This window comes from Sarcophilus harrisii, chromosome 4 (genome assembly GCF_902635505.1).
Source record: "Sarcophilus harrisii chromosome 4, mSarHar1.11, whole genome shotgun sequence".
In the NCBI taxonomy this organism is placed as follows: domain Eukaryota; kingdom Metazoa; phylum Chordata; class Mammalia; order Dasyuromorphia; family Dasyuridae; genus Sarcophilus; species Sarcophilus harrisii.
The window spans coordinates 447572273-447595435 of NC_045429.1; the positions used below are offsets into that span (position 1 = coordinate 447572273).

At 48.5% G+C, this 23163-nt stretch overlaps 1 protein-coding gene across 1 annotated transcript in view; it reads right to left on the bottom strand.

Annotated features, from left to right (window-relative positions):
• Positions 1-5023, bottom strand: part of ELN (elastin) — a 42634-nt gene extending 37611 nt beyond the window's left edge. Inside the window, exons 1-3 of the mRNA XM_031967940.1 lie at positions 4649-5023; positions 2861-2962; positions 2162-2194 (exon numbers count right to left, since the gene is read on the bottom strand). Coding sequence (XP_031823800.1) covers positions 2162-2194; positions 2861-2962; positions 4649-4736 — 223 coding nt within the window. The 5' untranslated portion in view covers positions 4737-5023. The remainder of the gene's footprint in view (positions 1-2161; positions 2195-2860; positions 2963-4648) is intronic.
• Between the last annotated feature and the right edge of the window lie 18140 nt (positions 5024-23163).

The window sequence follows — 23163 nt, forward strand, 5'->3', positions numbered from 1 at the left end:
AGCTGTGCTTCTCTCCTCCCTCTCCCCCTGAGCCAGGGGATTAGTTGTTCCCAAGTCCCAAACATGCGGCCCAGCCCCAGGAAGGCCTCCAGAAAGCAAGCTCACCCAAATGTTACCACTTCGGCTCCCAGACCGCTAATCCTCGGGCTAAAAGGATCAGAGGAGCCCAGATATGGAGCTTGGAGGGATCCCAACGTCTCGTTTTACAGAGGAGGAAACCAACAAGGTCTTTGCTCAAGGTCACACCATTCAAAGGCAGGATTTGAACTCAGATCCCTCCCTCTCACAGCAGTGCTCTATACAGACAACCTCGGGAAGCCGTGGTGTCTCTCTCTCTCTGCCTGGAAGCCGTGCTGGACTGCACATTTATGCTATAAACTGTACATGTATATATTTCTGTTGTCCCTTCTATTTTCGACATCCAGGGTCTACCCCATGGAGTCAGAAAGTCTGCACCCTGGGGAATTAACGCAATGTATGTGACTTGGGCAGGGTGTCTCAGCTCTGTGCTCCTTCACAGCACATTATTAACAATTATTATTATTATTAACAATTATTATTATTATTAGCAATACCTGGGCTAACAGTATCTGATGCCTGCTGCCGCCCAGGGGCCAGCACTTAGGAAGTCAGGCTAGTTTTCTCATCTGTATGATTTTCTCCTCTTTAAAAGCAAAGGGGTTGTGGATTTGATGGCTTCTAGATCTAGGATCCTATAAACTTAGAGCATGTGTGACCTTGAAAAAATCACTCTCTTCCCTAGGCCTCAGTTTCCCCATTTATAAAGTGAGGGAATTGGACTAGATGGCTTCCAGATCTAAGATATAAACTTAGAAAAAAATTTGTGATCTTGAAAAACTCATTTCCTTCTTGGGCCTCAGTTTCCCCATCTGTAAGACGAGGGAATTGGACTAGATGGCTTCTAGAACTAGAATTCTATAAGCTTAGAGCATGTGTGACCTTGAGAAATTCATTCCCTTTCTCAGTCCTCAATTTCCCCATCTGTAAAATGAGGGGGTTGGGTTTATGAACCTGGTTCTGGAGGTTTGGCAAGGGCTGGTCCTCCCCTTTCTCCTCAGGTCCCAAAGAAACCTTACCCTCTTCTAGCCCCCCTGGCCCTGAATGGCTGAGCCCAGAGGGATTTTTGAGAACTGAATCCAGGTGTTTTTTCAAAGGATTCTGGCACTGGGCTCCCCCTGACGTTCTCTGGGAGCCGGAGCCACCTCGGACGTGTGTCTCTGAGACAGGTACGGATGCTGAGCGCCGAGGAGGCACCGAAGCCCGTGTGGAGAAGGTCTCCAATGACGGCAGCCTCCAGAGGAGGGCCAGTGGGGCCTCAGCTCCCATCCCTCCTCCCTGACTTGGACCCTGCTCTTTCCTTTTTTATCAGAAAGCTCAAGTTCAGCCTCAGCCACTCACCAGCTGGATGACCTTAAGCAAGTCACTTTAGCTCAGTTTCATTTGTAAAATGGGGATAATGGGAGCCTCTACCTTGCAGGATTGTTGTGAGGATAAAAGGAGATAACATTTACAAAGCACTTTGCAAACCTGAAAGCACCCTAAAAATGCTCTTTCTATCCTTGTTGTTGCTCTGTGCCGCAACTGAACTTGAAATCGGAGAGCTGAAATCCAAATGGAGGCAGTACTGCTTAAGGCCTGTGGGATCTTGGGTAAAGCGCTCTCCCGCTCTGGGCCCCAGCCCCAGAAGGCCCTTTCATCCTAAATCTCCGCTATGGAATGCATAAAGTGCTATATAATTGCACCATTTTGATCAAAGATTCTACAGACAGTAATGACTTCAGTCTGCAGAGAATTTCCAGATGCGTCATTTCCCCAAGTTAAGGATGCATTCTGGAATCCTCCCTGAGGAAGCCTCAGAGACCCACAGCCTCCTAATCCTCTTCTAACTGCTCATCTGTCTCTTTATTCTTCCAGCCTTAATGGTCTTGCAGAGAAGAGGCAGCTTTCTAGCCAGACATTTTTTGTTGCCCTCCTTGGAATCCTCCATCTGCTCCACTTTCCCCTTTGGACTTTCCCTTTTTCCCAACCGTCCCTGCCCCCACCCCAACGGCCAGCCTTCCTTCTCACCCCATCACATCTTTGGCCCTTAAATGCAGTCAAAGATGGCAGTCTGAGAGGGTTAGAAGGGAGACTATCTTACCTGGTTTGGGTGGTTTGCCTCCGGCGCCAAGTCCTGGAGAAGGAAGAAAAATGTATCAACTCTACCCTGGTGCTAAGTTCTCCAAGAGAGAGTCCTATTTATTAGACCGTGGTCCTCATTTCTACCGTGGGGAATATCGTGTCTGCTCTTTGAGGGACAAAAATGGCTATTGCATTCCCAAAGGGAGGGCCACTGACCTTGTCCCCAACCCCCAAACTCCCTTCCTCCATTTTCCTACAGGACAGAAACTCAACCTTAGACTTCTCCCTCGGAGAACCCCAAAGTCATCTGAAGAACATAATACTGGACAAGGGTGTCTAGAAGTCTGGGTTATTCTAGTCTCTGTCTTGCCTTGTCCCTCTGAGAACCCCAATGTCATCTGGAGAACATAGCGTTCATCTGGAGAACAAACTAGAAATTTGGCTTATTCTAGTATCTTGCCTTGTGATCTTGAGCAAGGCACTTGACGTCGATGGGTCTCATTCTCCTCATTTGTAAAATTAACAGATTGAAACAAAATGATTTTAACTTCCTTTCTATCTCTTACTGGATAATGGAGGAAATCCAGCTCCCATCTAGGTCTGGGAAAGTGTTTAGAATAGAAAACACTCGATAGCATATTTCTCCCTGGCCGTGAGCGTGGCTACCAGAGATCTGGCTCTCTTGCTCCCCTGCATATAACATGGTTCTCAACCTCACCTCCAGCTCCAAGGCCTCCAAGACCCCCAGCTCCAAGACCCCCAGCTCCAAGACCCCCAGCTCCAAGGCCTCCAGCTCCAAGGCCTCCAAGACCGCCAGCTCCTACAACCAAGCAGAAGGAAAGTTTCTGTTAGCTCCCTTTCCATGAGCCCTAGTGCAATTGCTGCCATCTCTCCTTCTGCACAAACTAGACTCAGTCCCGACCTCTGGACCGGAAGGAGTTCTAGCCCTTCTCAGTGGGAGGAAATGGCCGCCCACCAAACATCAGAAACCTTGTGGGAGCGGTTGGATTGATTTTGACCAAGCCCCAAATACATGGCCCCATACAAGGTGATCAGAGGTCTCTCTCTTAAACTTTCTCCCCTTAAAATCCCACCTTCAGCCCTTCCCCATAAAAGATGCTTTTGTATATTTTGGGGAAAATTTAGTTTTGTGTTTTCTCAGTGAACGAGGATTTGTTTCCTCTCCTTTCCCCGGGGAAAAAGAAGCACGGTCAAATAAAACAACGTCTGATTGGCCGTGTCCAAAAAACCACACGTCCTACATCTTGAGTCCATCACCTTTCTGTCAGGACATGGGCAGCATGCGTCGCTCCCCTGGAATCATGGTCGCTGGACAGTGACACTTATGTTCCCCAGGAAAAGGGGAGCTAATTTACCCATCATCACTCACTGTCTCTCAAGGCTGGGAGAGCAGAGGAAAGGGGAGATTCCAGAACAGAGAGGGCTTCCTGGAGAAAACAAGTCCCTTCTTTTCTTTCTTTTCTGTCATTCTCCCCCTCCCTCCAACCACTTAGCACTAGGAGAACTAAGGCAGGGTTAGGGGCATATTGAGAAGAATTATACTGGTTTCTGATCTTAACTGTGTGACTTTGGATGAGTCATTTCCCTTCTGTGAAATGAGGAGGGTCAGCATCACTCTAAGACTCCTTCCAGCTTCCGCTTTCTCGGTTCTGGAGTGTTTACGGTGGTGATGGAGTACTGAGAGAACTAAGTCCAAGTCCAAATGCTTCCTCTTCCTTTCTGGATTATTCCCACCTCCATCCCCCTGTTTCTATATATTTATTTTGTTTAAATGCCTGGAATTTACTCCCTCCTTATCTGCCCCTCAAAGAGATCCTCTCTTTCTTTCTTTTTATTTTAATTGTTTTTTTCTGGTTATAAATGTGTATTAACTTTAAAAAATACACATTTCTTTATGAATCATATTGGGAGAGAAAAATCAGAAGAAAAGGGAAAAATCACGTCTTTTTTTCTTGAGATTCTGCTCAAAGTACCGCGGACAGGAAGCTGCCCGATCTACCTTGTGTGTAATTCCATAATCTCTCTGCTCCATACACCTGTATACAATGTAGTGAGCGAGCAGACTTGCTATGGGCTCCAGCTCCCTCATCTCTAAAGCCGGGATGACAATAGTCTCCCGGGATTGCGAGTTAAATCTCTTTCTGGAAGTGCTGTGTAAGAGTGCATCAGGGGTAGTGGAGTCAAGAGGGCCCGAGTTCAAATCAGACCTCAGACCCTTAACACTTGACCACCTGTGGGATTCTGGGTAGGTCACTTAACTGGGATTGCCCCCTCCCCCCCAACAAAAGGCACTTCAAAACAAGAGCCATTAGGAGGTTTTCCCCTTATGTAGAATAGGAGACTCTTAAAAACTTTTGTGTTTTCCCAGAAGCCCTTAATAAAGGCCTGTTGGTTGATTTAGGGGATAAGAGGCAATAATAATAAGGCAGCTGGGTGGGGCAATGGGTAGAGCACAGGGGGAGAGGAGGAAGCATGGGCGCCTTACCTGGATAATAGACCCCTCCAGGAACAGCCCCAGGAACAGCCCCTGGGACCCCTACAAAGGAAAGAGGGAGCGCGCTGTTAGTCACCATCAGGCTGGCCTCTGGGCAGCTGGGAGCCCCGGCCTGTGCTGGTGCTGATGGAGATGACCAGGAAGCCCCAGTGCACACCGAGCCTGAGTCAGTGAGCTTCTGCTCTGGGGTCTTGGGGGGAGGGGGTGAGGAAGAAACCCCGTCCCCCCGCCCAGACCCTGCCTCTCCCACAGCCGATGAGGAGGCCACACTGGCAGCTGCTCCTCCAGCCTCTGGTCTCCTCACTTTATCCCTGTGACTAAAGCCATGAGATTCTGAGCTGAGAGGAAGTAAAGAACTAATCCAGATTTAGAATCAGCCAACCTGAGAGTCTGGCTCGAGGCCTCAGTTTCCCAGGCTGTAAGAAGAAGGAAGCAAGGCCTGTGGGGGACACGGCCCTTCCCTCTCTCAGGTCAGGGATGCTCTCGTGCTGGGGGAGCGGTCAGTCTGGTGCAGGGGGGTCAGAGGTCGAGAGCAGGGTGAGGAGGGCTCTCTGCCCAAGGCTGGGGCCTCCGGGACGGGACAGAGGTCACGCTGTGCTCAGTCAGAAGGCCCAGAGTCCCTCTCTGTGGAAAGCTCCCTTATTCCACCTACTGGGCTCCAGAGCCAACGTGCTCCCTCCCCTTTCCTCCACCGTCCTCCCCCCAAGGCAGCCCTGAGCCCACAGAAAGAACTTAAGAAACTTCTGGCCTCTCTGGGATCCCGGTCCATTAATGATTAAGCAATGAGGTCACCCTGGTGGACTTTCCAGAGAAAATACTCTTGTTCTCACACTGATAGGGCCGAGCATGAGGTCACTGTCCTCGGCCCAGCTCGTGCGGGACGACGGCCAGGAACAGAGGAGAGAGTCCGGCTCTGGGAACAGAGCGGGGCTGGTGAAAGGCCCGGCCCAGCGCTGGGGCTCCCAGGGAGACACCGGGGACGAGCGGGGGGCGCCCAGGTACGGCCCCTGCACGTGGGGTCCCCCAGCCCCGGTTCCTCCTGGGTGGGCAGGGCCCCGAGCCAGCGGCTCCATCCAGAGGACGAGGTCAGGGGCCCCATCCCTTTGTGGGTCAGTTGGCTTCCCACAGACGAGAAGGAAGCTTCCAGCTCCAGCCCAGTCTCTCCCTGCTGTCACAACAGTTCCAGCCACAGACAGAGCTCCAGTCCCGGCCCCTGGCTGAGCTCAAGATGTCATAGGTCGACCCCTGAGCCTGGCACAGAGACCCTTCACCCAGTGCTGGCCCCCAAGCCTGACCGTGACCCCCGAGACAGCGGGGTCTGATGGAGGCACATTGGGATTCTGCCCCAGTCACTCAGGAGCCTACAGGGGAGGTGGGGAGGGGGTAAGGCTGGACCTGATGGACTTAAAGCTCTCCCAGCCAATCGGCAGGATTCTATGGTGTATGGATTGACCCTTGACCACAGATTGACCCCCTTGTCAAGGTCACAGACTGACCCCTCAGTCCCTCACAGGCCTTCACAGACAAGGGCTGTTGGTCTTAGGAGTTTCTGGGTGAATGAGGTTGAGAGTCTCAGGTGCATCAACTGCCCCTCGTGGGCAGCCCCGGGCAACCGAGTCTGGGTCAGAAGCGTCCTCTCAGGGGACCCAGCAGCCAATGAGGGGAGGGCGTTTCAGCCTTCACTTCAGGGCTGGACAGAGATTCATACTGATCCACAGAGCTAGAGACAGAGACTGAGAGATAGAGAGGAGGGAGAGACAGAGACAGAGAGGAGGGAGAGACAGAGACAGAGAGGAGGGAGAGACAGAGAGAAGAGGGAGAGACAGAGACAGAGAGGAGGGAGAGACAGAGACAGAGAGGAGGGAGAGACAGAGAGATAGATCCAAAGACAGAGAGACAGGGACTGAGATCTAGAGACAGAGAGACAGGGACTGAAAGAGAGACAGAGATGGGCTGGCAGGGACAGAGAGGAGAGGTGGGAGCCACATCTGCTCTCCACCAGCCAGAGCCAGCACATCTGGATGGCTAACCAGGGTCTCCATCAGCTGCCGCCCATCATCACCTTGGAGCATCTGAGATCCACCTCGTCCACCCAGATCAGAAGCCCCTGCCTCCTCCCGCTCCTGCTTAGGGTGGACTCGGGGTCTCCCCCACCCCGGCCCACAAGTCCCCTTGAGAAGTGGGAATATGGGGGGGGTGCCGAAGGTTGAGGAGGGAGGCAGGGGCAGGCAGCCCCCAGTCCCGAGGTGGGCCAGTCCCCCTCCCCTTGCCCCTGGGTACCCCGCGGCCTCTCTGAAGCCCAGCCTGGGCTGCAGGCCCTCTCCCTCCGGGCCTGGCTTGCTGGGAAGCGGCCCCTTCTCTGTCTTCTGCAGCCAAAAGCTCCGTATGGTTCAGCAGGGCTCTTGCTGCCATCTCTGGCTCTCTGGCTCACCTCCCTCCCCTTCCCTCCTCTCCCTCCCAAGCTGCCTGTTCCAGGCCAGAACATGTGCACAGAGGCCTCAGTTTCCCCTTCCCACCTCTCTTCCATTCTGGCTCCCCAAACCAAGTCCTCTGGGCCCAGGACTCCCTTTGTGCCGGGTGTGTGTGTGTGTGTGTGTGTGTGTGTGTGTTGTCACCTGGCCAGGGGACCACCATCCCTGGAGATAACGAGCCTGAGGTCAAGCGTCTCCCAGAAGCCCCCTTGGCTGCCCGGGGCCTGGGACCCCAGACACCCCAAGGCCAGTCCGAGGCAAGTCTGGGGCAGCCTTCTGTCCCATGTCTCCCCCTCCCTGCCTCAGGGGGCTCCCTGCTCAGAGATGGAAGCTCCCCTCCCCCCACCTCCAACTCCAAGACGGGCCAGAGGATTTCCAGAAACAGCCGGGTCTCCAGAGCCCGTTCTCCCTCTCCAAGTCCAAGCGAGTCCGTCCTCCCAGCCTGACTGGTCAGGGCCGGACTCTGGGCCTCCTTCCTAGGCTGGCCTCTCTGCCTCCCTGCCCCTCTTCTCCTCCCTATAATCCATCAGACCAGTGTCCCGGAGCAGGGCTTTCAGCACGTCCTTCTCTGGCTGCCACGGCTATAGGTAAGGGGGAGCCGCTCGGAGCATCTGAGGGCCCCATGACCCCTTCAGCTGTGTTAGCTGAAGAGCAAAGTCCTCCCCTGGCATTCAGGGCCTTCTCTGATTTGGCGCCGATTTACTTCTCCCACTCTTCTTCCCTCCATATCCCCTCTTCTCCCCCCCACTCACACTCACACACTCACTTTTTCTTTTGCATTTTCCCGCCTCCCAGCTTTTATTAGCCACCCCCCCCCCAGCTGGGGAGCACCCTTTCCTCCTCCCTCCGCTCTCCGTCACCCTCATCCTTCCACACTTGGATAATTTTGCCTCCTCCTGGACCAGCGCCCACCACGTCCGGGGCACATACATAGAACGTGACTCTCCTCTCCCCAGGCCCCTACAACTAACGATAGTAGCTCATTTATGAAAGTGCTCTGAGGCTTACAAAACACCCATTTGATCTGTACAGAAACCTTTGGATAAATATTAAGATTGTCCCCATTATATAGATGAGGGAACCGAGTCTCAGAGTTCTTTATCCACTAGTAGCCACTGGTAAGGGTGCACGGCCAGACTTGGACCGAGGTTTTCCTGCCTCGGAGGGCAGCACTGTGCTCCATCGCCCACTTAGCGGTTATGAAACGAGTGGCCAGTTAATGGGCCTCTGTCCATGAGCACTTGATGTACCTCACCTGCTCTCTGGGGGACTCTCCCATGATTTTGTGACCCAGGAAGCGCTCTGTCCCCAAGATCTGGGCTTGCTATTGCTCCTTACCCCTCCTGGTTCTAGGAACACCAGCCAGTGACTCCCCCCACGCTGTGGTTCTAGCCGCCCCCATCCTCCTTCCCCTTGGCTTTGGATTCAGGGTCCCTGTGATTTATGGAATGAGCCCGAATGGGGAACCACAGGATCCAGATCTGGGTTCGAATCTTGCTGCCTCCCACTTGCTGGGTGACCTGAAGTCATGTCAGTCTATAAAACAAGTAACTTAACCCAGACCAGGGGCTCTGGATTTTTCGTCATAAACCCTCTGATACTTTGGTGAGGTCTTGGGGGTTTCCAAAGAACAATGGCTTCTTTAAAAGAAGGAAACGCTAAGTTTCACTTGGAGTGTTAAGCTGCACTCTCCCCCCTGGAGCCTCTGAAAGCTCTCCAGGTCTAACTGATCCCTCAATCCCTGTCCGGCTTTAACTCTGTGAGCCTTTGAACTCGAGGGCCAAATCCAGCGAGAGACAGAGGCCCTGCTTCCAGCTCTCTCCCTGGGGCTAGCCCTGGTCCACAGCATCTAGCCAGCGCTGTTGCCATGGGGATCAAAACAGAGATAACCAAACCCCCTAATTCCACTTAATTATGAACAGAGAACAAGACTCAGAGAGGTCATGGGATAGTAGATGTGGGGCTGGAAGGGAACATACAGTCCAAATCCCTGAGGTTACAGAGATGGAAACTGAGGCAGCCGGACTCAGCCCCTGACTTCCTGAGCCTTTTCTGCTGAAGCGCACCTAGGGAAGGGAACCAGGACCCGGGAGAGCCTGATTTCTAGGCCTCTTCTAAGAAAGGCCATCGGATCAGTGTGGGCCCTGCCAACGAAGCCGGGGCGGCGTTCTCTGCCAAGGGGAGGGCTCGAGGAGGTCTCTTCTGATGAATGGATGAAGAAAGAGGGCGGTCATCTCCTGGCTCAGCCTGGGCGGCTTAAAAGCTGGTAACTTTCCACTGAGGAAGAGGAAGGAGGTCAAAGGCAGAGCTCATGGAAATGGTGGGAGCCAAATGGAGAAGACCAAAGATGGCGGCCTCACAGATAACCCCCAAGGAGCCCAATCCTTTGTTTCTTGGAGGCTGAGGGTGGGGCTGGGCTGATATTTAACTTAATTAGTGTTTCCTGAGCACATTCTACTTTAAGGTGACTGGAGGAGGGGACCCAGCAAGGATCATGGAATCAGAGCCTTCGATTTGAAGGGACTTGGAGTCATTTAAGAGAGCCGAGGCAAAACTCAAAGAAGTAAAGGGATCTGGCAAAGTTAAACAGTAAAAGTCCGGGTTTGAACCCAAGTCCTTTAAAAAACTGCCTCCATGATTATGGAGGATCTATTGTGAGGAGTTCCGTCCCTCCCCACTTTGACCCTCCTTTGTAGTCTCTAGACTGATGTTTGTCAGACTCTAGATGCCGTGGATCGGCCTTATTTCCCAAGCTTTGGGACAGTCCACATTAAAGGGACAAATGAAAGGGAGATGCTTGGCTCTGGAATCAGAGGGCCTGGGTTCAAATTTCACCTCTGACAGTCATCCTCCAAATGATCTTGGACCGTCACAAGCTCCCTCAGAGATCTGAACCAGAGCTTGAAGATCCCTGGAACATTTACCCATCTGAAGTCAACCGAAATAATCGAGGGGGTCAGCACGCTAGAGTCTTGGGACGGGAGGGTGAAGTTCTGCTCTTTAATGTCTTGCCAAATGACTGTTGCTAAGTCGTTTCTGGCAGACCAGAATTGAGATCCAACTAACCTTGTTAACCCAGACCGGAGAGGAGCCAGCATTTCCCTTTCCCCTCCCTTCCTTTAAAAAAAAAAAAAAAAAACAAAAAAACAAACCAAACCCAGCTAAGCAAATAAGGGATTCATCTGAGATTTAAGGGGAATGTTTAACCTGCTCTGAGACTAAACTATCTCCAAGGCATTTGAGAGATTGTTTATATTCCAAAAGCTGCGGTTAATTACAAAGAAGCTTATCTCTTCATTGTTAAATGGGTCCAGCAGAGCTTGTACTTGAAAACACTATGTTAGGAATGAGTGTGCGACACACTCTCTGTACTTGAAAATAATAAAATAGTATTCCAGAAATAAAACTGACCTTGACCCCAATTAGTTTGAGCTAGAGGGGTGCTGACGTCTCCATTGCCAGAAGGGGATTGGAGAGCTCTAGGATTCTGGGAGCCCATGTCCTTTTTCTTCCTTCATCTTCCTTTTAATGGGGAGGCAATCTGGAGATTCTCTAGGGCAACTTCTTTCTCTTCCTCTCCTTCATCTTCCCCAAGGAGGAATCCTCCCTAGAGTGTCCTTGCCAAGGGGCCATCTAGCTTCTAACCCTTCCTAGGACAGGGAGCTCACTTCCTCCTCTAATTGACTGAAAGCACTTCATACCAAACTAAAACCTGCCACCCGTCAGCACTAGTGCTGCCCTCCAGAGCTGTCTCTTGTAATGGACCACCCTTCAGATAGGGGAACTTGGCTTCATGCTCGATCTAGCCCACAAGGACATGGTCTGATAAGCTCATTCATACAGAGCGGTTAGGAATTTACACCTTCCTATTACACTTTTCCACGTTTCCATTTTCCTCTGTCGTTCTAACCACTGTCGAGAGCTGCTGGCAGGATTTTGAGTTTCTAAATCAAACCTTGGTGGGGGGCAGATTTATATGGGCTCAGGTGGTACAGATGATAGGGAGAGACGAAGTGGGCTCAGAGTAGACACGTACACGGTAAGAAGGGAGAGTTTCCTCAGGGAAGAGAAGGATCAAGAAAATTGAAGGCATGGGTAGGGTCGAAGAAAAGAGAGGCTGATATCTGGATGGCTGATACTATTTTGTAGTTGTTCTGGGTGAGGGGTCCAGAATTGTCATCTGTACAGTCAGGGTTTGACTCTTGAAATCTGTGATTTACAACCTATGTAACTTTAGGTAAGCCAGAAGATATCATACAACCTAAATCGCTTGACTTTTCTCAGCCTCAGTTTGTCCATCTGTAAAATGGGGGCTTGGACAACTAGAAGATCTCTGAGGTCTCTCTTAAAACAAAGATCAGAATTAGAAAGAACAAGAAACTTCTCAACAGCATCCCTGAATAGATTTCATTTGAACATTGAAGGTTTCAAGACCTTCAATGAGGGAAACTGATTGCCTTTGGAGGGCAGCTCCTTCCATCATGGAAGAGCTCTTCCCCTTAGGACACTTTTTTTTTTTTTTGGCATTAATTTAAATATACTTCTCTGAAACTATGATCCGTTGTTTTTAGTGGGGCTAATCCTTTTCCCCAAAGACTAGCCCTTTATAGACTTGAAAACAGCTGTCATGTTCTCCTCTGGCCAAATGTTTTTTTTTTTTTCCCCCCCATCCCAGTTCCTATAACGTATAATTGGTTCTATGCTTCTCTCACCATCCTGGTCTCTTGCTTCTTTGTCAATGTCTTTCCTAAAATGCGATGCTCAGACCTGAATGCAATGTTATCTGACCAGAGAAGAGCATAGTGGACAGATACTACAGTTTTCTTAACATGGTCTAGGGGTACATTCACTTTTTTTATTGTCACATCACACTTATCTATATTTAGCTGGTAGTGCTCTTAAAACCCTAGTTTGTATGTTTTAAAGAGATATTGGCTAGACATATCATTGTTTTATAATTATGAAATTGATTTTTTGATCCCAAAGCTAAGACTTTACATTGATTCTAGCTAAAGTTTCATTGTCTTCAATTCAGCTTAATGCTTTGACCTACCAAGCTATTTTCGGATAAGGACTCTCTCTTCCAATGTGTTAGCTATTCCTCCCAGTTTCCTGTAATCTGCAAAGTTGACTAGAACACCTTTTATATTTCATTCAAAATCAATGATAAAAATATTGGATCTCCTTGGGCCAAGGGAAATCCCTGTGACTCTATGATGAGGCTGTTCCTTCTCAAATTTGTAATTAGCAAATTGTCACTTCAGCATCCTTTTTGCCCCCCAAACTTTGCCAGAAGGTTTCTAAAAGCCTGTTATTGACACAACTAAGTACTGCTATACCTTGCCTTCCATTTTCTCACAATACTACCTTTTTCTGCTTTATTTATCTATTGAGGTGATGGTTCATAAGGGTATTAGTTTATCTAAACCCCTCCTGGGGCATTTGCATTATCCTAAGAAATTCTTGATACTTTCAGCAGAAAAAAAAAAGGATCTCCTGGAACCTCAGCAAATCATCAAGATGGAAGAACCCTCACTGGTCATCTTGTCAAACACTTTTAATTTTCATCTAAGTGGTGCAGTAAGGAAGTAAGGAAGATCCAAATTCAAATCCAATCTCACTCAGACACTTACTAGCTGTGTGACTTTTGGCAAGTCACTTGACCTCTATTAACCTCAGTTTTCTTAACTGTAAAATGGGGATAATAATAAGACCTACCTTTCAGGGTTGTTGTGAGAATGGAATGAGGTAATATTTGTAAAGCACTTAACTCAGTGCCTAGCCAGTAGTAGGCACCATATAAATCTTAGCTGCTATCATTGTTATTAGACTATCTAGTCCAACCTCATACATGTTACTTCTTTAAGCTTCAGTTTCCTTATTAGTAAAGTGAGAGGTTGATCTGTATTATATCTAATATTTCTTCTGACTTCAAGCTTTGAGGGCAAAGAAGATGGGGACCCTGTGGATTTCACTGAGTCCTGAATTTTATCCTCTCAGGGAATCTTGTGAGAGCTCTCCAAACCTACCTTCATTGTATATACATTTTTGTATGCATTCTCCTCCATTAAATTCAAGCTTTTTGAGAGTGGGGACCATGTTTTGTCTTTGTTTTTGCCCTTCTTCATATCCTCAGAGCTTAGCACCATTCCTGGCACATAGTAAATGCTTATACATTTGATCAATTAAATTAATTGACTAACCTTCTGAATTTTGTTTAAAACCATTCATTCCAATGGCATAGGAGCATTAACATACATAGTCCTAAACTAAGAAAAATCTAAGTTATTTATTACTTGGTTTTGGAATACATACTTTTCTTTTTTAGGGATAGAGACGAAAGTAGAATAGGGAGAAAGAATTACCAGTTGAAAATCTCCAGCTGAAATGCCTCTCCAGCCAGGGATAGAGCCTCACTGTGTTCAAAAGGCAGCACAATTCTAAATTTGGGGAAGTTCCATTGATTCCAAATGTGCTCAATAGGTCTAGTTACAGAGTCTAGTCCTTATTCCATAAATTGAAATGCTATGGCATAGAATTTGAGTTTCTAGAGGAATGACTCCATTTTTGTGTTTTTATCCTTAGTACCTAGTAGCATCTAGTACCAAGCACTCTGCCTTGTGTTAAATAGTTATTTAACAAATCTTTTGAATTGGAAACAGAGTTTTCAGTTACAAAAATCTAACTTATGTCAAGAGATTGAGAATTAGCATCTATATGTCTCCTATAGGACCTATGGCTCCCCTATATGTACTTTAGAAACCCATATGAGCTCCCCTATATATAAAGAAGGCATATAGTTCCATAACATTTGACAGGTAATATAAAACTAGAGAGAGATTCCTGGATTAGAGCAAGGCAAATGTAATCTTAAAATTAAAAAAAGGACAAGAGAGCATTATGGACTCCTTCCATCTTTCTAGCCTTTGTGTCATCCAGCAAGTTTGGTGCGCACAGAATTTATGCCTTATTTAAGTCATTGAGTATAAAAATGCTAAAAAAACAGGCAGGGCCAAACACAGATTCCTTGGGACATTCCACTAGAGATCTTTGAAATAAACACAAGGGAATCTGACTTTAGTTCCTAAGAAAAATTCTAGAATGAAACATTAAAGAAATGGTTAATGGATATCTAGAAAAGGAAGCAGTGATCATGGCTTCATCAAGGGACTGGTTATACTAGACTCATGTTAATTAATTTCTTGGAAATTATTATTGTAAATTAGGAGAGAAGAATACTTTACCTAGATATTAGCAAAGTGTTTGATAAAGTATTTCATACAATTATCTAGGAGACAATAGAGATAGCTTAGGCAATAAATGGCTCTTGGACTCAGGAAAACCTGAGTTCAGATCCTGCCTCAGACATTTTGCTGGCTGTGTGACTGTATTTAAGTTATTGAACCCTGTTTGCCTCAGTTTCCTCATCTGTCAAATGAAACGGAAAAGGTAATGACAAACCACTCCAGTATCTTTGCCAAGAAAGCCTCAGATTGGGATCAGAAAAAGTCAGATATGACTGAAATGACTAAACAACAGTAACAACAGCAACCACCACCACAACAAATGAGGGTTGTGAGAATCAAATGAAATAGCATGTGTAAAGCTCTTTTCAAATTTAAAATGCTACATGAAAGCTATTAATATTGTTATTATTAATATTGATATAATTTGATGGATCCAGTACAGGTTGGATAGCAATTAATGTCATCCTTAATGCCATTAATTAATAGTCATTGAGGTCAACTTGCCAAGAGTTTTCCAGTGGTGTCTTGGATAAAAGCACGAAAGAAAAGCTGATCCAATTCACCGATGACACAAAAGATCAGGCAAGAAAGAAATATTTATGGGTTAGATTGCAGGGTTTCTTAAACATTTTCTACTCACGACTCTTTTCTGAGAAATTTGTACATGACTCTGAGTATATGGGTATATGGGTATATGAATTAAGCTGGAAAATCAAACATCTACCGATAATTAATTGCAATTTCATGACCCCTACACCCAGGTATGAGACTCTCAAAGGGATCAAGACCCTTTGAGAGCACAGGGCAAATCCACTAAGAAGACAAAAGAAGCTCCTTGGGGGCCAAGACCTACACTTTTGTTTTTATACTTTCAGCACCGAGCACAGTACTTGGCATAAAGTTGATGCTTTATAAAAAAGATTCTTAATTGAAGGAAAGGAAAGAAATGTAAAGCCTTCCAGTTGGGTTCAAAACCCCAACATTGTTAGTTTATTTGGGGAATTTGCCTGAAAAGAAATCTGTGAATTTTAGAGAGCTGCAGGCTCAGTCAGTGTTGGCAATGGGATGTAGCAGACAAGTTAATTTGATCTTGGGCCATATAAAAAGAGGAATAAAGTGATGATAGTTCCTTTGTACTAGACTCCATCTGGCCTTCCATTCTGGATGCCACAGTTAAAAGGCTTTTCAGCTGGAAAATTTCAAGTGAAAGGCAAGTGGGATGATCAAAAGTCTTGAGTCCATATCATATGGTTGAAAGAACTGGGGATGTTTAGGTTCAAAAAAAGACTTGAGGGTGCGGTCAGGGAGAGATTCCTCCGCAAGTGTTTGAAAGGCTGTCTTGAGGAAGAACTATTAGGACCCCATTTGGGTTTTCTTGGCAAAGATACTAAATTGACTTGCTGTTTTCCTCTGCAGGTCATTTTACAGATAAGGAAACTGAGACAAACAAGATCACGTGACTTTCTTAGGGTCACAATTCTAATAAGTGAGTGGATTTGACTTCAGGTTTTCCTGATTCTAGGCCAGCTACTCTACACCACCTAAAAATCAGAGCTATCCCTAAGTGGAAGGGATGCTATGGGAGGTTGCTGTGTGAAGTGGGCTCCCCTGCTTTGGAGGTCTTTGAGAAGGGGCAGGGAAGAGCCCTGGTTTGGTGGTACAATGGGGATTTCTTTGGGGATACAGGTTGGACGAGATGACCAATTCTCGACTAGGTGATTCTGGGAGAAATTAGCCTGGGTAATCTCTGGGTTCTCTGCTTTTTCTAACATCCCCTGGTTCCATGATTCTCCAGCCTACCCACAGCTCCTCAAGAGCTCAGCTACTTCCTAAAAGGATGAAAATACATTTTTCTTCTGAGTTTTTCTTTCAGGATGGAGAGGGGCGGGAGTTGTAAGACGAGGCGGGCGGATGCCTAATTCCCTCAAGGGACTGGCACACCCCACTGGCACACCCCACCCTTTCTGGACGGCAGAAATGAGCCTGTAGTGGGACTCTGGGATTGCTTTTCCTTCCTTGTGCCCATTACCAGGACACAATGCACTTTAATGGAAAGAGCTTCAGACTTGGAATGAGAGCTCAGGGGCCAGTTCAGCCACTTCTTAGCTGCGAGACCTGACTTTCCCTACCTGTAAAATGGAGGTCTCCCTTTTTGCACTGTTTGTCTCATAGGGTTCTGAGGAGCGAGGTTCATAAAACTATGGGATCCCAGGATTATTGGTTTAGAGCTATAAAAAGTGATGTCATTGCCATGACCATATTGGGGAGGTGACATGGACGTGTTGAAAGAGAGAGAGGTTTGGAGTCAGGAGAAAACTGGGCTCAGATCTGGCTTCAGCTCTTCCTAGCTTCCTAGCTGTGTGCTGAGCCTCAGTTTACCTTATCTTTAACTTGGGAATAATAATGGTACTTACCTCCTAAGTGGTGATAGGGATGAGGTTGGCAAGGTGATTTATATACCTTAAAAAGCTTTATAAATGCTCATTATCATTGTTATTGTTTACCCAATAATGCTTATTCTTAATTATTAATATTCTTAATATTAATTATTCTTAATTAGCTTCCACATGCCCATTGTCCAGCTTCCTATCCTGGTAGAAGTTTTGTGTTTCTGGCCCCAGAGATTGATTCCAGAAGCTTCCCAGGAAGAGAGGACAAGGAGCCTTGACTTGGACGGCTCAGGAAGAAAGACTAAAGCAAAGGGGCGTTTCTTTCTGGAGAAACAATCCGCTGCCATTTTCCCCAGTTTCTACCTCCATGCCTCTGCTTACCAGCTCTCCCCTCCTTGGAGCCTCTTTCTTTTCCTGTCCACTCCAACTCTACCTGAAGTTGGAGGACCAGCAGGTCCTGATCTCTTCCCTTCTCTGACCTCATTTCCCAGCACAGGGGTCAGTGATAGGGCTACTTACTTAGGGAATGTTAGCGTTCCACGGAGCCTTAAAGACCATTTAGGAGAGCCCAGTGTGGTGGGATGGGGAAAGCCACTGAGACGGCTCCAGGAGCCTTACATATCTATATTTCTCTCTCTGTGTATATATTGCTATTATATATATGTCTATTATATATATACTTTCTGTGTATATACATATAAATGTATATATATGCATGTATATGTATGTATATATGTATTTATATCTGTGTATATGTATTTATCTGTGTGTATATGTATCTATATTGCTTTGTAATATATATATCTGTGCTATTATCTATATGTCTATTATTATATATACTTTCTGCATATACACATATAAATGTATAAATATATGCATGTATATATATTTGTATTTATATCTATGTATGTATATTTATCTTTGTGTATATATGTATCTATATTTTTCCGTACATATATGTGTGTATATGTATTTATATTAGTGTGTATATGTATCTATATTTCTCTCTGTGTGTATATATTGCTATTATCTATATGTCTATTATCTATACGTTTACTTTCTGTGTATATACATATAAATGTATATATATATTATATTATTTATTTGTATATATTATTTATCTGTTGTTATTATCTATTTGTTTTAATATATATATATTTCTTATTATCTATATGTCTATTACTATATATACTTTCTGCATACATAAAATTATATTAAATTAATATATATTTATATCTATGTATTATATTTTTTATATATGTTCTATATTTTTTCCATTTTTAATTTGTATGTATTTATATCAGTGTGTATATGTATCTATATTTCTCTCTGTGTGTATATATTGCTGTTATATATATGTCTATTATCTATACGTTTACTTTCTGTGTATATACATATATATGCATATATATGTATTTATATCTGTATATATGTATTTATCTGTGTGTGTATATGTATCTATATTTCTTTGTAATATATATCTGTGCTATTATCTATATGTCTATTATTATATATACTTTCTGCATATACACATATAAATATATAAATATATGCATGTATATGTATGCATATATGTATTTATATCTATGTATGTATATTATCTTTGTGTATATATATATTTCTCAGTACATATATGTATTTATATCAGTGTATATGTATCTATATTTCTCTCTGTGTATATATGTTGTTATTGTCTATTTCTCTATGTATACTTTCTGTGTATACACATATAAATGTATATATATGCATGTACATATGCATTTATATCTGTGTTTATCTGTGTGTGTAGATGTATCTATTTCTTCGTACATATATATGTCTCTGTGTATATGTATCTCTGTGTGTGTATATATCTCTATTTCTCTGTGTATCTATATGTAACCTGTGTCTATATATTGCTACTATTTATATCTATTATATATACTTATATAGATGTGTGTGTTTATATATAAATATATTTACGAGTATATGTATCTATATTAGTGTATATATACATTTATAAAATCTGTTTATCTGTCAAATGCATTACCCACCATTGAGGATACCCCTATTTTTTTACAGATGGAAAAAGACTGACTTGTTTCTCAATGATAAGACACTAAAAAGGGGAAACCCCAAACTTCCACCCCCCAAACCCAAAAAGGGCACTGGGCTTCTTGGGGACAGGCGGGGGCACAGGGTGGGGCTTAACTGGGATGGGGCAAAATTTCTCCGGGAAAACCCAAGGAAAACCGGGAGGACAACCTCTCCTGGACAACCCCTGAAGGGAACCACAGTCTCTGGTCTGGGGGATCTGTGCAAAACAGGGAGGGATTGGGTCTCCCCCAAGAAAACCACTCTCAAGGGAGGAAAGGGAGGAGGGGAGGGGGAAGGAGGGACTGGTCTCTCCCCTATTCCCCCCCAATCCATTCACCCCCCCCCAGGGGTCCCCTCCTCCCACCTAAAGGGAAGAAGGGGAATTAAGCAACCCTTTCCCCCCCCCAAACCCTTCCCTCCTTGGGGCTGGGGCTGGGGGCTCAACACTGGGGAAACGAGGGCTAGGGGAAGGGGCGGGGGCACTTAGTGGGCCTGGCCTTTCCGGGTCCCTCAACAAACTCACTCTCCAGGAAAGTTTGCATAACCCCCATCACTCCAATCTCCAAAACACTTGCTCCCTATCTCCCCCCCCCATTCCTTCCCTCCTCTCTCCTCAAATTCCCCCCCACCTCAGCCCCCCTTCCCCTCCTGTTCCCGGCCCGTTGCTTCCACTCGTTCTGTCATCCCTGTGTTGGGGACCTCCTCCCGTACCCCAGAGCCGCAGCCCCAGGAACAGAGACCTCGGCCAGGGCTCTTGCTGACTGGGGCAAGGGCAGAGGGAGCCAGAAAAGGAGCCCACAGCGGGGCCGAGGGACACCCCGGCCTTTCTTTTCTTCCTGGAGCCCAGCTGGGCCCCAGCTGGGCACCCTTCCTCCCGCTCCTAAGGACTTTGCCGCCAACAGGATGTGTCGGGAGCCGGGTTCAGCCGGCCCCTTCTCGGCCCCCTCTCGGCCCCCTCTCGGCCCCCTCTTGCTCAGGATCCCTAAGTCCTTATGACTCTTCCCAATCTCCCCTCAGGTCCCCCTCCTCCCCATCTGGCCACCGCCCCGAGAACGGCTCTTCTGCCGTCTCCTTGTCTCCCTGTGGGCATCTCTGCTTCCTTCCTGACCTTGCCCACGGAACCAATGGGAGGGCCCCCCTCTGCCCCCCAGCAGGAGGCTGGCCCCCAGACCCACCCCGTGGGCATGTGATGCGCTTTGGACATTTATAGCTCACACTTTCTGGGCGCCAGATGTGGCTCCCCTGCCCCTTAGAGGCTGAGCCTCCGCCGGTCTCCCTCCCTCCCTGCCCATCACCATCAGTGGTTGTTCCGTCCCCTGCCAGACCGGCCTCCATGGCCAAGCAGCCCATGTGATGGACAAGGACACCTTCCATGTTCTGCATTTGCTCCGCCATGGGCACAGTCTGGGCCAGAACCCACACGGGCATGCGTCCCCACGGCGTGCCCGCTCCCCCGGGCATGTGCCCAAGAACACGGACACACACGCACGGAAATATGCTCAGCCCCTCATCGACAGACATCTACCCGGGGGCGCAACTTGGTCCTGTCTACACAACTCCGGTCCCTGCCGTGCCCTGAACCGCCCTTCGGCCTTCCCCACTGCCACCTGGCACACAATCTGCCCAGGGGCACATGACCCCGCCTTCCTGCCCAGCAGCATTCCCTGGGCCACACACATGCCCGCCCTGGGGCTTCAGGTACCTGGGGCCACCCTGCCATCCGTTCCTCTCTCAGATGGGCAACCTGGGCAGCGGAGCCCGTGCTGAAGGTCACACAGCGTGCCAGGGTGGGACCGGCCTGTCCCCCTCGCCCCACCCTCCCCTTCTCCGGTGGATTAGCCGCCAACAGACATGCCCACACATGTGCCCCGCTCGCAGGTGCCCGGGACACACCCAGAGCCGGGACCCTTTGCTCAGACACGCACTAACGGGAGCAAGCGCTTTTCACCTCCCCCGAACACGGCCCGGGAGGGGCAGTGCGGCCCCCAGCTTTCCCCACTCTCAGAGTCTGAGGGCTGGCCCTGACCGAGTCCAGGAGTCCAGAGCCCCAGGCTGCACCTTCCCGGGACCTTCCCTCCCAGACTGGGGCTTGGCTCAGTGGGGGCCCCAGGGAGGGAGGGGGGAAGGTCCTTCTAACAAACTCGGCGCCTGCCCCAGGGTGGGCTTCCCGCCCCTCCCTTTCTGGCCCAAAGGGGAGGGGCTCCCAGCGGGCTTCCCTCCCACAACTGCCCCTCCCTCTTCTTACTGGGGCCCCTGGCTGGGCTCAAGGGAACCGGGAGCGCCTTGAGGTCCCAGGTTATTGCCGCCTGTTTCCCTTCCCCCCCTCCCTTTCTCCCTTTCCCGCCCTCTGCCTGTCCTGCGTCCGCCCCCCCCTTTCTCCCTTTCCCGCTTCCTCCCCCGCCTTGGTCCCCCCTTTTCCTCTTCTCTATTTCTCCGGTCCCTTCCTGGGTTTTTTTCCCCTTCCTTTCACTCTTTCTCATCCCCTTCCTTCTCCTTTTTCCCTGCCTTTTCGCTCTCTTTCTCCCCTCCTCTCTTCTTCCTTTCCCTTTTCCCTTCTCTTTTCTGTTCTCTATCCACTTCCTTTTCTATTATCTTCTCTTCTCCCCTTCTCTCTCTCTCCTCCTTCTCTCTCTTCTCTCTCTCTCTCTCTTCTTTTTCTCTTCTCTCTTTTTCTCTCCTTTCTCTTTGTCTCTGTCTCTTCTCTTCTCTTTCTTTCTCTTCTTTTCTCTCCGTCTCTTTCTCTATTTTCTTCTTTATCTCTTCTTCTCTCTTCTATTTCTTTCTCTATTTCTATCTTTTCTTATCCTTCTTCTCTATTCTATTATCTCTCACTTCTTCTCTTCCCCCCTTCCCACCTGTCCCTTCCTTCCTAGAAACGGAATCTGTCATGGGGACTCTCTGAGGGGCCCCCGGCCCTAAGGGGGAAGTGGGATGGGCCAGGGGGGGCCGGGGCCGAACAGGGGCCCGGAGGCAATGGGAGGGGTGGCGGGCAGGCGGACCGGCCACCCTCAGGGCTTACCTCCTTCCTCGTGGCTGAAGGATGGAAGGAGGAGGGAGGAAGGAAAACTCCTCTCGGAGGGAAAGGCTGTCCCTCCCATCTCGGGGAGAAAAGCCTCATGCCTCTTGGCTGTTGTTTTATCCTCAATCTTAATTCTTCCAAAGGATGTGAGGGAAAAGAGGAGGAAGAAAAAAGGGGGAGGGGCCGGGCCGGGGGAGAGGGGGGGGGGAAGCTCAGGAACACATTTTAAAAGGGCAACACACAAGCCTCCCCAGACTGGACTGTGTGGGTTTTTTCTCCCTGCTTTGCTCCCCCCTTTCTCTCTTGCTGTTCTCTCCAGCCCTGTCCAGGGCCTGCCAGAAAGCAGCAGGAGGGGGGGGGGGGGGGACGCTGCCAAAACAGCCTTCAGCGAGAGGAAAGGGGAGGGCTCTCGTCCTTGCCAAAAATCCCTGGCTCTAGCCGAGCCCCGTGATGGCCAGGCCCCAGCGCCCGCCCCACCCTGCCCCGCCCCGCCCCAACTGGGCCCCGAGCCTAGAGCCTGGGGACAAGGGCCAGCTGCCCCGGGCCCCCCTTGCCACCCCCTCCCAGCCCCCTCCTCACTCTGGCTCATCTCGCCTCGCTCCCGCCTCCTGGTCCTGGCTGGGGAGGGGCTTTCGGGTGGGGCCCGGGAACAGCGGGACCCTGAGGTGGGGGGACCTTGGGAGAGGGAAGCTCAGGGTCCCGTTTGCCACCCAGCGCCATGAGAAAACGCGGGGACAGTGTCTGTGACTCAGAGAACACGGCTCTGAATCCGACTCGCTACCTGTGTGTCTGGGGGAGGACATCCTTTCTCCGGCCTGTTCCCTGCTCCCCCTCCCCAGGGTCCTTTGCACGGCTGACCCCTCTGCTGGGGGCCCGAGCACGAGGGCGCGGAGCGGGGTCCGGGGAGAGAAGCCTGTAACCGGTGTGCCCGGGAAAGCCGGGCCCCGGGGCCTGCCCCATGACTGTGCTCAAGGGATTCTGGTCCAAACTCAGACCCACCAGCTCCAAGAAGGGGAGGGGTCTGAGGTCTTTCGTTTTTACAGAAGAGGAAACTGAGGCACACAAGGGAAGGTCACCCAGACACCGAATCTCGGGGTGGGATTGGAACCCGTCCCCTCCCTGCAGAGCCAGTGCTCATTCCCTCCCTGCTTAGTGCTTCTGCAGAGCATCAGCGACTGACCTGCCCTTTCAGGGTCCAGACAGCAGGTGATGGGCTGCAAAGCCAGACCAGAGTCCTTTGGTTCCCTCTCGTAGGTTGGGGAGCAAAACCCAGTGAGAAGAGCACCGAGTTCAAATCCCACCC